This window comes from Arachis duranensis, chromosome 10 (assembly GCF_000817695.3).
Source record: "Arachis duranensis cultivar V14167 chromosome 10, aradu.V14167.gnm2.J7QH, whole genome shotgun sequence".
NCBI classification, from domain to species: Eukaryota; Viridiplantae; Streptophyta; class Magnoliopsida; order Fabales; family Fabaceae; genus Arachis; species Arachis duranensis.
Genome location: NC_029781.3, coordinates 63,246,848 through 63,262,224, shown reverse-complemented (window position 1 = coordinate 63,262,224; position 15,377 = coordinate 63,246,848). Strand labels below are relative to the sequence as shown.

The 15,377-nt window shown below is 32.0% G+C and overlaps 1 protein-coding gene across 1 annotated transcript in view; it reads right to left on the bottom strand.

Moving 5' to 3' along the window:
• Positions 1-10,759: 10,759 nt before the first annotated feature.
• LOC107469781 (uncharacterized) overlaps positions 10,760-15,377 on the bottom strand; it is an 18,842-nt gene continuing 14,224 nt past the window's right edge. The window contains exon 2 of the mRNA XM_021133950.1: positions 10,760-11,619. Within this exon, the coding sequence (XP_020989609.1) occupies positions 10,760-11,619 (860 nt within the window). The remainder of the gene's footprint in view (positions 11,620-15,377) is intronic.

Here is a 15,377-nt window from a genome sequence, read left to right as displayed (position 1 = left end):
TATTTTATTGAGTAATGCAAATAACTTATAAATGTTATGTATGGCTAGTTGATGAAAGTCAGAATTGTTAGTAATAGTGGATACGATTGATTGTGATATGATTGATTTGTTCTTGTGTTTGAGGATGATTTTTATTGGTTATGTGATTTGATGATGATAAGGGTATGCTTGAAAACTTGGTTGGTAGCTGATGAACTATTATGAACATGTGCTTGATTTCTTAAATGTTTGAGAATGCTGGAAAATTCTGTGTTTAGCTGGTTGTGATAAAGAATTGCCGGAGTTGTGTTTAATTACTGAGTTTCAGCTAATTGAGGTAGGGAATTTTATTTTGAAATTAACTGTAATGCCATGGAAGTCTAGGATTTAATTTATTAGAACTTCTGATTAGGGATATTATTTTTGATTATCAGAAGATCCTCTTATTTTTCATGATATGTTTGCATGCCTTGCCTAGCTTCTTAATCATGCCATTGACTACTAAATACTAGACACTGAAATTCTTTCGTTTTGAAGAATAGTGCTATCACAAGTTGAATCTTATAATTAGAAATTGTTTTCAAGACTGGGATTGATCTAAACCTATTAAAAGGTCTGAAATTTAAAAAATGTAAAAAACACTCTGTCTTAATTTCATTTTCATAACGCATCAAAATTAAGTCTCTTCTTCTTCTTCTTCTTCTTCTTCTTCTTCTTCTTCTTCTTCTTCTTCTTCTTTTCAACTCTTCTCATTGGATTGGATCTCTAACAGTAAGCTATTCTTGCTCCTTCTTCTTCTTCTTGGCTTACTTTCTATTCATTCATTTTTTTGTAATTGTTTCGATGTATATTTTGCTCTCCTGGAATGCCATAATATTTATTTTTTAGCCATTTTTTGTTTTTTTTTGTTTGTATTCTCACAGTCTTGATTATTCAATGTGTTCTGCTATTGGAATTGGAATACCTCATTGTTTCTCTAGTTCTTAGTCTTAATCTTACTATATTTTTCTGCTGCCGCCTAAAATTAGAATAATCAGATGATTAGTATTTTAAATCTTTTTTATATATATAGTAATATGGACTGGTAACTGACAATATCACAGGACTTATGTTTTATTGGATAAACTTTCAGTTTTTGAAGGTGTGAAATCTAAGTTGATTAATATTTATGAGAGCAAGGATTTGCAATCTAAAACTAGTTCTATTCAAGAAGTGCAAGGGAGTAATTTCTCAATACTAATGCACAAGAGTACTCTGGTGATAAAGAGGGTGCCAATGGAGATTGTGATCCTGAAAAACTATAGCCAAATTTGGATAAAGACTGATGAACTTGCAGTAATTGTCCACAAAATGATAGAGTTTATTCCTGGGAAGGACAGATTTCACAAAATGCGCAGGTTCACTAACTGTCTTCTTGAGTCAGAAGTTGTAGATTTCTTGTCTGAAGGTCAGTATCTAGAAAGCCCAGAGGTATGGATTTAATTACCCTATATACAACTAAAACCGATGCAGAAATCCTTATATGTAGTCATTGTTTCATATTCTTTGATCATTTTATATTTGTTAATCATATGATCAGACAAATCTGCTGAATATTTTAATTGATTATCTTGGTACAATTCTTAGGTGTCATTACTATCTTTGTGATTGTTGTCTGGTGGTGTAGGCTGTTGAGTTTGGACGTAAGCTTGCTAGCAAACTCTTCTTTTATCATGTTCTATGGTGCCTTATTATTTTACTCTAGTGCCTTATTATTTTGATTCTATTTTTTGTATTTTTTTTGGTGATTTTGATACTTTTTGTTTTCTTACATTTTTGTGTTTTTAGGTAACTACATCATCATTGTTAACATAGAAATATTAATTCAATTTTGTTATTGATTTTGTGTTTTTTACAATGCATTGAATTAGGATAGTTTGTATTGTGGAGTTATAGAGAACCGACTTGGAATTTAGTTTACATAGAGCCCTTTGAAAGTGATGGTCGTTGTGATGCTAGGTTATGGCATAAAGGCTTAGAAATCTAAGTTAAGGATTCAAGTACAATTTCAAGAGGCAATGCAAGACCGTGAGGAGCTAACAAAGAAAATAGATGTGCTCAAAGAAAAACTTAAAAAGCAACAAACACGCCAAAAAGAAGAATAAGCTCGAGTGAAAGCTCAATTGGAAACTCAACAAGCTGTTGTGAACTCTCTCATAGCATGCTTTGACAATGAAACAAACTAGACCCTAAAGGTACTCCTAAAGTTGCTTACGGTTTTAATACATTTTCGTAGATGATTTCCATTTTATATTAGTATACTTTAATTTGTATATGGATCTATTTATCACATTTTACTTGTGTCATGACTGAAAAATGACAAATGTCCTATTATTTGGTTTGATAAATTTGGTTGGATATGGCTGAGACATAAGTTGTGAATTGGTTGTGTTTGTTGGAACCGTGGACGGTGGAAATATCCAAGTTTTAGGGGAGGTTCTGCCAAAATTTTTCTAAACATTTTGGATAAAACTTAGTGGAAAAATTATAATTAGTATTATATCTTGTTTCTAACTTTTTTGTTTCGGTTTTTCTTATTTACAGGAGTCCTGAAATGGTGACCATATGCTACCTTGAGGGCTCAAGAATGTTTTGATGCATAGAGACACTAATATATGTTAGAACTTTTATGTTTTGGTTGAACTTTCATGTTAGAAATTTTATGTTTTGGTTGAACTAATTAATGTACTCACTAGCTAATGTTATTTAGTTTCAAGACAATTTTAGCTAAAAGGATATTGTTTGACTTATGTATGTTTTTGCATATTATATACATGTAAACTTGCTTATTAAAATTGTTAATATATTAGTTAATTTAAAAAATAATTTAGTAAATTATGCATGTAATTTGTAATAAAAAAAAGTTCTTACAAAATAATTAATTTGCTTTCGTAACTAAAAAAAAATGTTACAAAATCATGTTATATTTTGTAACAAAATTCTTTGATAGGAAAAAAATTGACTATCACGAAAAATACCTTCATGATCAAAATTTGTTACCACTTTTGTAACGGCTTCTGGTTTTTTGTATCAGAAAAAATTGTTACAAAATATGGTATTGAATTATAACAGTTCCATTTTTCGTTACAAAAACTTTTTGTAACGGGACTTACTGCAATGGACCCTTTTTTGTTACAAAAAACTTTTGTTTCAAAATTTCGACGTTTTGTAACAATATTTTTTGTTACAAATGCGCATTTTTCTTGTAGTGATTAGAATAAGAAATTGTGAAGGAAACAAGATGAAATCAATGAATTACACTTAAATCTAAGAGAATTTAACCTAATTCTAACCTAATTCAAGAGAGAAGAGGGAGCTTCTCTATCTAGAAAACTAACTAAAGCCTCATCATGACTAACTAAGTGATCCCCCCTTTGCTCTAGCTTAAATTCTGCATGAAATAGCTTCAGGAATGGGTTGGAATTGGGCCTGGGCAGCTCAGAAATTGCCCCCAGCGTTTTGCCTTTAAGTGAGTCACGTGCGAGCATCGACGCATACGTGTCATGTACGCGTACGCATCGCTATGCGACGTCACTTCTGCGCTCGCGCGCCTTGTACACGTGCGCGTCCATTGATGCACTCCCAATCCTTGTTTTCTCATGCATTCTCCACTTTGCATGCTTCTCTCTTCACTTCTTCGATCCAATACTTGCCTTTTGGACCTGAAATCACTAACAAACACATCAAGGCATCGAATGGAATTAAGGTGAATCAATATCACTAATTTAAGGGCCTAAAAATTATGTTTTTATACTTAAGCACAAATTGAGAGAGAATTACAAAACCATGCTATTTTATTGAATAAATGTGGGAAAAGGTGATAAAATCCACCAAAATAAGCACAAGACAAACCACAAAATCGGGGTTTATCAAACCTCCCCACACTTAAACTAAGCATGTCCTCATGCTAAATTCAAGAAAAAAGACAAGGGTATCACATTTATTCAATGTAGACTACCTAAATGCAACTTATCTAAATGCAACTATCTATATGAATGCAATCACTTGGTCAAAACAAATCATCTTCCAAGGGAACATATGTAAGCATAAGGGCTAGATCAATAGGAATCAACTCAAACCAAACCAAACCCACAATTGCATTGAATTATCAAGAACAAATTCAAAAACTTGAATGAAGAAGAATGATCATGGTGGAAACATGTAATTGAGCAATCGAACCCTCACCAGATGTGTATCCGCTCTAATCACTCAAGTGTTTAGGAGTTTATTCACTTCATTCTCTCCTAATCATGATTTCCAAGATTTGTTCTTCATCTAACAATCAACAATCATTCAATTCATGCATACAATCATCATGAGGACTTTCCATAAGGTTGTAATGGGGTTAGGGTCAAGGTAAGGTCATATATGGTTAAGTGGACTAAAATTTGAATCTTTGATTAGCCTAAACTTCCCACCTAACTTATATAATAATCTATACAATTAAGTGCTAACCTAACTATCCATTCTTCACTTTTCACATACTCATGCATTTTCTCTTTATTTTCCAACACTTACGCATTGATTTTATTGAATTTCATCTTGGGGCATTTTGTCTCCTTTTTATTGCTTTTTTTCTTTTTTCTTTCTTTTCTCTTTTTTTTTTAAAAAAAGAGCATCAATGCATAAGATCACACATTTAATCTATACATGAGTATGCACCCAATTCCCAAATATGAATAATAAACACCCTTTTATCCCAACTAATGTTCCCAATTCTCCCCAAATTTGAATAATAAACACTTTCACTAGTCTAAGCTAATCAAAGATCCAAACAAAGAACTTTTATTATTTTTCTCTTTAGGCTTGTAATGTGCTACAATAAAGAACAATTGGGTTAAGCATAGGCTCAAAATTGGCTAACAATAGAGAGTAAACGGTAGGCTATTTAGGTAAGTGAGCTAATGAAACAATGGCCTCAATCATATAAGTGCATGTATGCAAGAAATGATGGATATATAGAATTAAACAAATCAAGGATCACAATCATAGAAAGAGAACAATTACACACAAGAAGGAAAATAAGTGGTTATAAAATATAACCACACCATTAGGTTCAAATCTCACAAGCTTGTGTTCTTAGCTCAAAACATGATCCACAAGGTGTATAATTCAAGCAAGTTCTTAAAAAAATTTCAATCAATTAGGGTGGTACCCTATAAATGAGTTTCTTGAAAAATTTCATTGTTTGACTAAGCTTATTAATGCAATGTTGTGATTGAGAAATTTTAAAAAGGTCCATAGTTTACCCCTTTTTCAATCAAAATAAATCTCAATGCAAAGAGGGTCAACTAGGTTTTAACAATTCAAAATATTTTTCTAATCACAACCAAAAGCTAAAACAAGCTAAAACAACTATATAAAGATAATCCAACAAAAATAATTACTAACCAAGGTGCAAAATGTAATAAACCAAAATAAAAGTACGCATAACTAAGATAAAAGTATCCACAATACTAGTATATACAATAATCCAAAAATTAAAATACAAAATAAAGCAAAATAACAGAAACTAGGAGATAAATCTCTGAAAATGCTCACCACAACAAAGAGTAAAGTACCAAACCGGTCCCTGTCCATTTCCCAAAATGACAAGACAATCCTTAACCAAAAACTCCTTCCATTACGGTTGATAAACCACTATTTTATGGTTTATCTTGTGCTTAATTGAGTGGATTTTATCAATCTTTCATACATTTATTCATATGATTTGCATGTTTTACAATTCCTTCCAAGAATTTGTTCTATGATTGAAAACATGTTTCTTTGGCTTTTATTTTCTTTTATTTAATCCTCTCTTATTACCATTAGATGTCTTGATATGTGTGTTAAGTGATTTCAGAGATTACAGGGCAGGAATGACTTAGAGGATGGAAATGAAGCATGCAAAAGTGGAAGGAATACAAGAAGTAGAAGGAACTACAAAGCTGTCAGCCTGACCCTCTCACACTAAAATGATCATAACTTGAGCTATAGAGGTCCAAATGATGCGGCTCTACTTGTGTTAGAAAGCTAACATCTGGGGCTTCGATTTGATATATAATTTGTTATAGTGGCCATACAGTTAGGCGACGCAAACGCGTGCTCCACGCGGACGCGTCGCATCTGCGAAAATCAGCGTGGCAGAATTCGTTTCCAGCGAATTCTGGGCTATTTCCAGCCTAGTTTCAAGCCCAGAAAATACAGATTAAAGGCTGTAAAGTAGAGGAATGAAGAGAGACAACTCATCATTCAATCATTACTCACACTTTTAGGTTTTTAGATGTATTTTTAGAGAGAGAGATTCTCTCTTCTCTTTTAGGATTTAGGATTTGGATTTCTATTAGGATTAGGATTGTTTCTTCATACCAGGTTCAACAATTTATTTTTCTCTTCTATTTTTGTTTACTCTAAAGCTTTTATTTGTATTTGATTTATGTTGCCCAATTGGCTTATGAACTTTTCCATGTTAGAATTGACATCTCCATTCAATATAATTTGAGGTATTCCAGATATTTATGATTTTTATTTAGCTTTCTATATTCTTGGTTTTGATTGATTAATTGGTGACTCTTGAGTTGTCAAACTCATCGTGATAGATAATTGTTATCTTTGCTGATTAATTTAGATTCTTATAACTCTAGTCTTTCCTTAAGGAGTTGACTAGGACTTTAGGTGTTAAATTAATTTGTCCACATAACTGACCTTCATAGTTAGAGGTTGACTTAGTGGTAGCAAAAGTATAATTCTCATCACCATTGATAAGGATAATTAGGATAGGACTTCCAGTTTTCATACCTTGCCAAGAGATTTCTTCGTTATTAATTTATTATATTTCTGCAAACCATTTTCCTTGCTAAAAACCCTTTTCAAAACCCAAAAATACTGTTTTCAATAATCAATAATAAAACACACCTCCCTGCAATTTTTTGAGAAGACGACCTGAGGTTTGAATACTTCGGTTAATTATTTTTATTGGGTTTGTTACTTGTGACAACCAAACGTTTGTAAGAAAGATTGATTGCTTGGTTTAAAAACTATACTTGCAACGAGAATTTATTATAACTTCTAAACCATCAATCTTCAGTTCTTCAACGGTCCCTAACTCTATACTCCGTCTGCCAACCCGATCCTTCTGTCAGTTTCACGATGAAAATTCATCGGAAATTGCTGACGTGTCAGGTGCAAAAATGGACAGGGACTTAGTTGTCTCTAAATTTAAATTTGTTAGGAATTTATTTGTCCTTATTATTCTTTAAGCAATATTTTTAATTATTTTTTATTCATTGTATTAATATTCTTTTTTCAATAAATAACTATAAACTAATTAATAAATTATTCAAATTCTTTTTTTATAAATAAATACAAACTAATTAATAAAATATTCAAATTTAAAAATATCATGTATTATGAAACTAAATAAATAATTTTTAAATATATAAATAATAAACATTAAAATTCAGTTAATACATTAATAATAATAACCCTATGATATACTATTAGTATTATGATCTAGCTAATTTTTACAATAAAGTAAAAACTAATGAACACAATATTTGATATATAGTAAACTTTTTTTGACTAATAATAAATTTATTGTTTTATCTCTTTAAACTAAATTAAGAATTCTATTATGTTTTATTTCATTTAGTATTAGTAGCCTACTTATAGTGTATTTTAGTGCAAAGATATCAAATAGAATTATTAATTTAGTTTAAAGAGATAAAAAATTAAATTTGTTATTAGTCGAAAAAAGTTTACTATATATCAAATATTGTGTTCATTAGTTTTCACTTAATAAAATTATTAATTTAGTTTAAAGTGATAAAAAGTTAAATTTGTTATTAGTCAAAAAAAAGTTTACTATATATAAAATATTGTGTTCATTAGTTTTAACTTTATTGTGAAAATTAGCTAAATCATAATACTAATAGTATATTATAGGGTTATTATTATTAATGTATTAACTGAATTTTAATGTTTATTATTTATATATTTAAAAATTATTTATTTGGTTTTATAATACATGATATTTTTAAATTTGAATAATTTATTAATTAGTTTGTATTTATTTATTAAAAAAAATTTGAATAATTTATTAATTAGTTTATATTTATTTATTAAAAAAAGAATATTAATACAATGAATAAAAAAATTATTAAAAAATATTGCTTAAAGAATAATAAGGACAAATAAACCCCTAACCAATTTAAAATTAAAGACAACTAGGTCCCTGTCTATTTTTGTACCTGACACATCAGCAATTTTCGACGAATTTTTGCCGTGAAACTGACAGAAAGACCGAGTTGGCAGACAGAGTACAGGGTCAGGAACCATAATAAAAGAGATTTTTGGTTAAGGATCGTCTTATTATTTTAGAAAATGAATAGGGACCGAGTTGGTACTTTACTCAACGAATTAATAAGTTGTAGGGAGCGAGAGTCACTTTTATTTATATAGCACAGAAGCTTTCTGTAATTAAACTCGGTTTTTAATTCATCTTGTGATATTCAAGGCAGGGCAATCTTCTTCATCCATCCATATTCTATTTGTACCAGTTTGATCATCTTTTGATGGATCATCTTGTCACTTCTTGCTATGTTAATATTTCTACAACATATCTGAATTGCTTATCACATTTATTATATAATTCTTGTCTTACTTATCACCAATAATTCAGAGAGCATCACAAAGTTATTTTCGGGCTTCAAGAGGTATTCTCATATGCTCAATTTTAATTTTGTAAGTAAATTTGTTGATGCATGTCTAGGATAGCAACTTATTTAAACCTATTTCTATCGTGCTATTTTATAAATCCCAAATTAGCCCATTAACTTAATGCCACTTTAAGGCTAATATCTTTTGGCTGAAGTTCACATCACAAAATTGTTTGAGAAGGATTTCATTGGTCTTCACAAAATTGTTTGAGAAGGATTTCATTGGTAAGTGTCCTAAAACTATCATTTGCATAAAAGTATAAAACATTTCATTGAAATTTTTTGTCATTATCAATTCATGCATTGCTAGTATTGCCTTTTAACATCTTGTAAATACTAGTACCATCAGAGAGATTTCTTGCTTATGTTTTGTGTTTTGTGTCCAAGTCATCAAGTCCTCACTGCAAAAAATTGGGAGTTCCAGTCCTCTGTGAGCCGCCGCCGCCGCCGGCCTGGTGTGACGCCAGAGAACACTGATTTTGCGCCAAAGCACTAGCTTTTTGTACAAGATGTCTCTGGTACGGGTTGAGAGATGGATCGAGAACTTGCGGGTTAAGGCGAATGCCGGATCACTTGACTGGAGCAATGGGGGGAAGTACCTGCAAAGACACTCTGACACTCAAGTGAGAATGGATCTGAGAGGTATAAGGTGTGAGGAATGAATGAATACCTGGAGGGACCTGAGTCCTCTACTTATAGGTGATGGTGAATATCTTATCTTATCTTATTTGGCTAAGATAAGAGAGACATTTGAATTATCTTATCTTATCTTATCTTATTTGGTTAAGATAAGTGAGGTATCTGAATTTGATTGTTGGTTAGAAGCTCTAGTGGGCCGGTTCAGACCTTCTAGAAGAGCAAAGCGGGTCGGACTCGAATAACCGGGTTCGGAGACCGTTTCGGGTGTGGAATCTGTGGGCCAGATCCGTAACACTTTTTATACTACATTTTGACTTGATGTAAAAAGTTTTCATATCAGCAATATGTCATTGGTGAATTATCTCCAAAGGAATTTGATATAGTCCTGTTAGGTACTTGCACTGTTAAGATTTTCTATTTCTTTTTGTTCTGTTAATATAGCTGTGTGTTTACCCCATAGCAGAAATTTTGATTGTGAATAATGTTAGTTAGGCTGTGATACTTATTAGCCTCCCATTGAGAATCAAACCAACAGTAATTTCTCTGGCACACAAGTCATGCTAGTGATCATTCCTGTGAACTCTTCATATTCCAACAAGTTATTCAAGTTGATCAACGTTGCAATTTCATTGTGTTGTCGTTGTTGTCATATTCAGTGTCTGTATGTTTCCTAGGCAATGTATCTTTAATAGCATCATGATTTGTAAATACTTGATTGTGTTTTCTTCTGTGTCTAAATACTTGATCGTTTAATAAGAGTATAGTTATTTATTTTGTCTTAGATCTTTTACATTAGGAACTGCTTACATTTTGACTTGCAAACTCATTATTCTCATTTTTTATATAAATTTTATTTCTTTATTTAAATTTTTATTTATGTATTATCCATTATTTATTTTTAAATAGGAATTATTAATTAAAAAATAGAATTTGAAAATAAAATTTATCGACGGTAAAACCACTACTTTTTTAATAAAGATGATTAAAGAAAATACAAAAGACAATTGAACCGTTGATAGCCAAATTGTTATTATTTTGAACAATTAAAATCAACGAATTATTTGTCGATTTTAATGATAAAATTATAGACGATATCATCAATTTTATTAGATTTAAAAACAATAATTCACAATATTAAAACCAACAACGCAAACCAATAACTTAGATTGATTTTTTTTAAATATTCTAACAAGTAACAAGTTTCACTAATTTTTTTAATTAGTATTTTTTAATAAAAATAAATAGTTGTTGAAATTTAAAAGCCTTCACTTGATGGAAACAAGAAATGTCAATTGGGAAAATTGCTATGTTATGTTTGGTTGTGCCCTTGTGAAATTTTATTATGTTCAAGTGTTTTTTTTTTTGGTGACTAAATAGAAAAGAAAGAAAAAAGAGACAAAACTAAATTAATTGGCTAGGGTCATATCTAAATCTATTAGATGTTGAAGCTCACTCCATGGTTGGCTCCAATTCGAGTGAATGTCCGCGACAGAAGCAGCTGCTTTAGCCATACAATCTACAACACTATTTGCAGTCCTCTGAATTAAAAGAATAGAGACTCTCCAATTCCAATTCATAACCTCCTGAATATGCTTTGCCAAATCCCATTCCGGAATATCCTTACTAAGCATTCTTTGGTTTACCAAGAAAAGAGCTTCTAAACAGTCTGTTTCACAAATAACCTCACGAAATCCACTCTCCCAAGTAAGAAGTAAACCTCTCCAAATTGCATACAATTCAGCAAAAAGAACACTGCACACTTCGACTTTTCCAGTGCAACCTTTCAACCAACATCCATCAGGATTGCGAATAATACAACCAAAACCAGCATAGCCAGAAGGAGCAAACCAACTAACATCACAATTCAATTTAACAGAATGAACTGGAGGTGGAACCCAATGCAAACAAAGTGAAGGAGGAGACAGAGATTGATGCATAGCAAAAATAGTGTGAAACTCCCTTACTGAACTACGAATCAAACTCACCACTTTACTAGCACTCCATGAATCATCTATATTAAATAAGTCATGATTTCTGCTTCTCCAAATCCACCAGATAGTCGAAAAGAAAAGAAAAGCATCTCCACTCCTTGCACCTCTGTAGAGCCAATCATGTAAATTCGAGTTATCTGAATACAAGCCTAAAAGGGTCCAGACCTCCTTGGCACTAGGGCACTCCCGAAGACAATGAAGAATGGATTCAGAACCATTCTGACACCGATGACAGGTGCTAGATAAAGCTAAACCACGACCCAAACGAAACTCTGCTGTAGGAATAGAGTCAGATATATGTACAAAAGGGACATCTTGAGCAATTGGGCCCTCAATACTCCAATTGTCAAACCAAAAAGATTGATCATTATGTTCAAGTGTTTAAGTGTTCTTCTTTTATTTGGTTTAGTTTTGTGTTAATCCTAGAATATTGTTGGTACATGCAAAATTGTAGTATTACTTGTTTGTCATTGTTGGATAATTAAATTTGGTTATTTTGTTTCTATCATTATTTATATATGTTTGTTCATTTTATTTTTATTATCTAAAAAATAATGTTTAATAATATTTTTGAAGTGAACAAGTTTAAAAAAAATTAAAAAAAACTTTTTTTTTATCTTTAAATTAAATCGAACTAATCGATACGACCGTAAAATCAATAAGTCAAACTCTAAATCGACCCAATCAAACGTTCTAACCATTTAAGAAAGAAAATCAGGGCAAATTGAAGCTAAACCACTAGTCAATACACGGTGAATTAGCGCACTGCGTGGGACCTCTAGCATGTGTAACAGCTTGGTAACCACTAGGCCAAGCTACTTTTCATTATATTTAGTATTTTTTTTTAATATATAATTTATACGAATTAAATTATATTATTAAAAGTTATATTTATTAATTATAATTTAAATAGTTTGACTAATAATTTATCCGTTGAAGGGAGGTATTTTTCTTGTGATTAGTGCCTATACACTGCAAGTGGGTTTGGACGAACAACACAAGATAAGATTTTGGGAGGATCTAGAGAGTTTGGTCCAAGACATACCTTCGGGAGATAAAATTTTTTTAGGAGGAGATTTAAATGACCATGTTAAAAGAGAAGTGATTGGGTATGGAAATATTCACGAAGATCATGATTTCGGGGTGATCAATGCCGATGGTAAAACTATTTTGGACTTTTTCTCAACCTTTGACCTTCTTATTGCAAATACATGTTTCGAAAAGAGAGACGAATATCTTATAACCTATAAGAGTGGCATGACAAGTTCTCAAATCGACTTCTTCTTGTTGAGGAGAGTAGACCAAAAATTTTGCATTAATTGTAAAATTATTTCGGGAGAGAGTTTAACAACACAACATAGGATGCTCATCATGGATTTTCACGTTGAGCAAAAGTTGAGAAAAAGACATCATTTGAAGAACCCAAGGACGAGGTGGTGGCGGATAAAAGTTGAGGAATAAAGAAACTTTCTAAGACGGGTAGGAGAAGAGGCAAAGTGGGATGGGAATGAAAGCGTGAAGAAGATGTGGAGGGAGATGGCAGAAGTTATCAGAAGAACAGTAAAAGAAAGTTTTGGTGAATCTAAAGGGATAGGACCAAGAGACAAGAAATCCTGGTGGTGGAATGCGATTGTACAAGAAAAGATAAAGGTAAAAAGGGAGTACTTTAAAGAGTGGTCTTTGTGCCGCAATATAGATAAATAGAAAAAATATAAGGCGGTTAAGAAAGAGACAAAAGTGGCTGTAAGTGAAGTAAGAACAAGAGCATATGAGGGTCTCTACTAGTATTTAGGTATGAAAGAAGGAGTAAAAAATATGTATAGAATCGCAAAGAACCGTGAAAGAAGAACAAGAGATTTGGATCAGGTTAAGTGCATAAAGGATAAAGACGGAGAGGTACTAGCTCAAGAGGAGAAGATCAATAAAAGCTGGAAGAGCTACTTCTATAGGTTATTTAATAAAAAACATAAGACTCTTCCGAGTCTTGGTCGATTATGCATAAGGAAAGAAGATCAAAATTTTGACTACTATCGAAGGATTCGAGATTTTGAGGTAAAAAAAGACTCTAAAGCAGATGAAAAATGGCAGGGCAGTAGGACCTGATAATATCCCGATTAAAGTTTGGAAGGACCTTAGAGAAAAAGCATCAATTGGTTAACCAAGCTTTTTAATGAGATTTTAATGTCAAAGAAGATGTCTGATGAGTGGAGAAAGAGCACCTTGGTACCTATCTACAAGAATACGGGGGATATACAAAGTTGTGAAAACTATAGAAGGATCAAGCTCATGAGTCATACCATGAAGTTATGGGAAAGGGTGATAGAATGGAGGTTGAGAAAAGAGGCACAAGTAACAAAGAACCAATTTGGTTTTATGCCAAGTAGATATACCACCGAAGCGATATACCTGTTAAGAAGGATGATGGAGAGGTATCATAGTAATAAAAGGGATCTACATATGGTGTTTATTGATTTGGAAAAAGCATACGATAGGGTGCCAAGGGAGGTCTTATGGAAGGTTTTAGAGAAGAAGAAAGTAAGGATCGCATATATTCGTGCAATTAAAGACATGTATGATGGGACCACAACAAGTGTGAAGACTCAAGGTGGTATAACAGATGAATTTTCTGTTGGTATAAAATTACATCAGGGATCATCCTTAAGTCCATACTTTTTCACATCAGTCTTGGAAGTACTCATAGAGCACATCCAAGAGCCTGTGCCATGGTGCATATTTTTTGCCGATGATATCATTTTTATGGGAGAGTCAAGGGAAGACCTAAATAAGAAGTTGGACTTATGGAGAGAAGCTCTAGAAGTGTATGGTCTGCGCATAAGTCGTAATAAGACAGAATATATGGAATGTAAGTTCGGTCTGCGAAGGAAAAACCCTAATATAGAGGTGAAAATTGGAGAAAACATCTTACGAAAAGTTAAAAGTTTTAAATATCTTGAATGCATCATACAAAATAATGGAGAGATTGAACAGGATGTAAATCATAGAATCTAAGTAGGTTGGTCAAAATAGCGGAGTGCATATGGTTTTATATGTGACAAAAAAATGCCTTTAAAACTTAAAGGTAAATTATATCGCACTGTTATAAGAACGGCTATGCTTTATGGTATAGAGTGTTGGACGGCCAAAGGGGAGCACGAACATAAGCTAAGTGTAGTAGGGATGAAGATATTGAGATGGACGAGTCATCATACGCGATTGGATAAAATAAGGAACAAAGATATAAGAGAGAGTTGGAGTAGCACTCATTGTGGAAAAGATGGTAGAATCGCATCTCAAGTGGTTTAGACATGTGAGAAGAAGACTGACAGAACACTCAGTCAAGAAGGTAGATGAGATGAAAGATGAATAAGGAGTAAAAGACAAAAAAAGACTTAAGAAGACCATCTATAAAATGATCAAATAAGATCTATATGTAATTTAATTCATGTAATTAATTATATCTAATGAGACAAAACTTTGTTGTTATTGTGCGCTACCACTGACAGGACAAAAAAAAAAGAAATATCAACACCTAAAAAATCGAAAGTAAATAACAACCATGGACCAGAATTCGGAGACCGAGACCGTATTAGAAGTTCTGTTTATCTTTGCAACCCAAAGGCGTTTTGTGTTTGTATCTCTTCTTGGTGGACCGTTGATTAAAATATTGATTTTTAATTTTAGCTTTGCTGCGCATCCTTGGTCTGAAAAACCATAGCTTACTTGTCAAAAAAATGTTACTAATTACGCGGAAATTGAACCATAGATAAACCATTGATCAAGGGACCAAGCTTTATTGTCCTTTATAAAGAAAACTTTTCTACGACAATGTCAACTTCATTGGGGGGAAAATCCATTTTATGATACGGATAAGACTTGATTGGGGGATTAGGTCAAGTTTTGAATTATTGTAAGATTGTTCCCCTGCTATTGATAATATAGGTGATCATTATGAATCAATTATTTTAAGTATATACTAAAAATTAATTATCAAATTAATTATTTATGTAAAATATATATTAAATTAATTATTTAT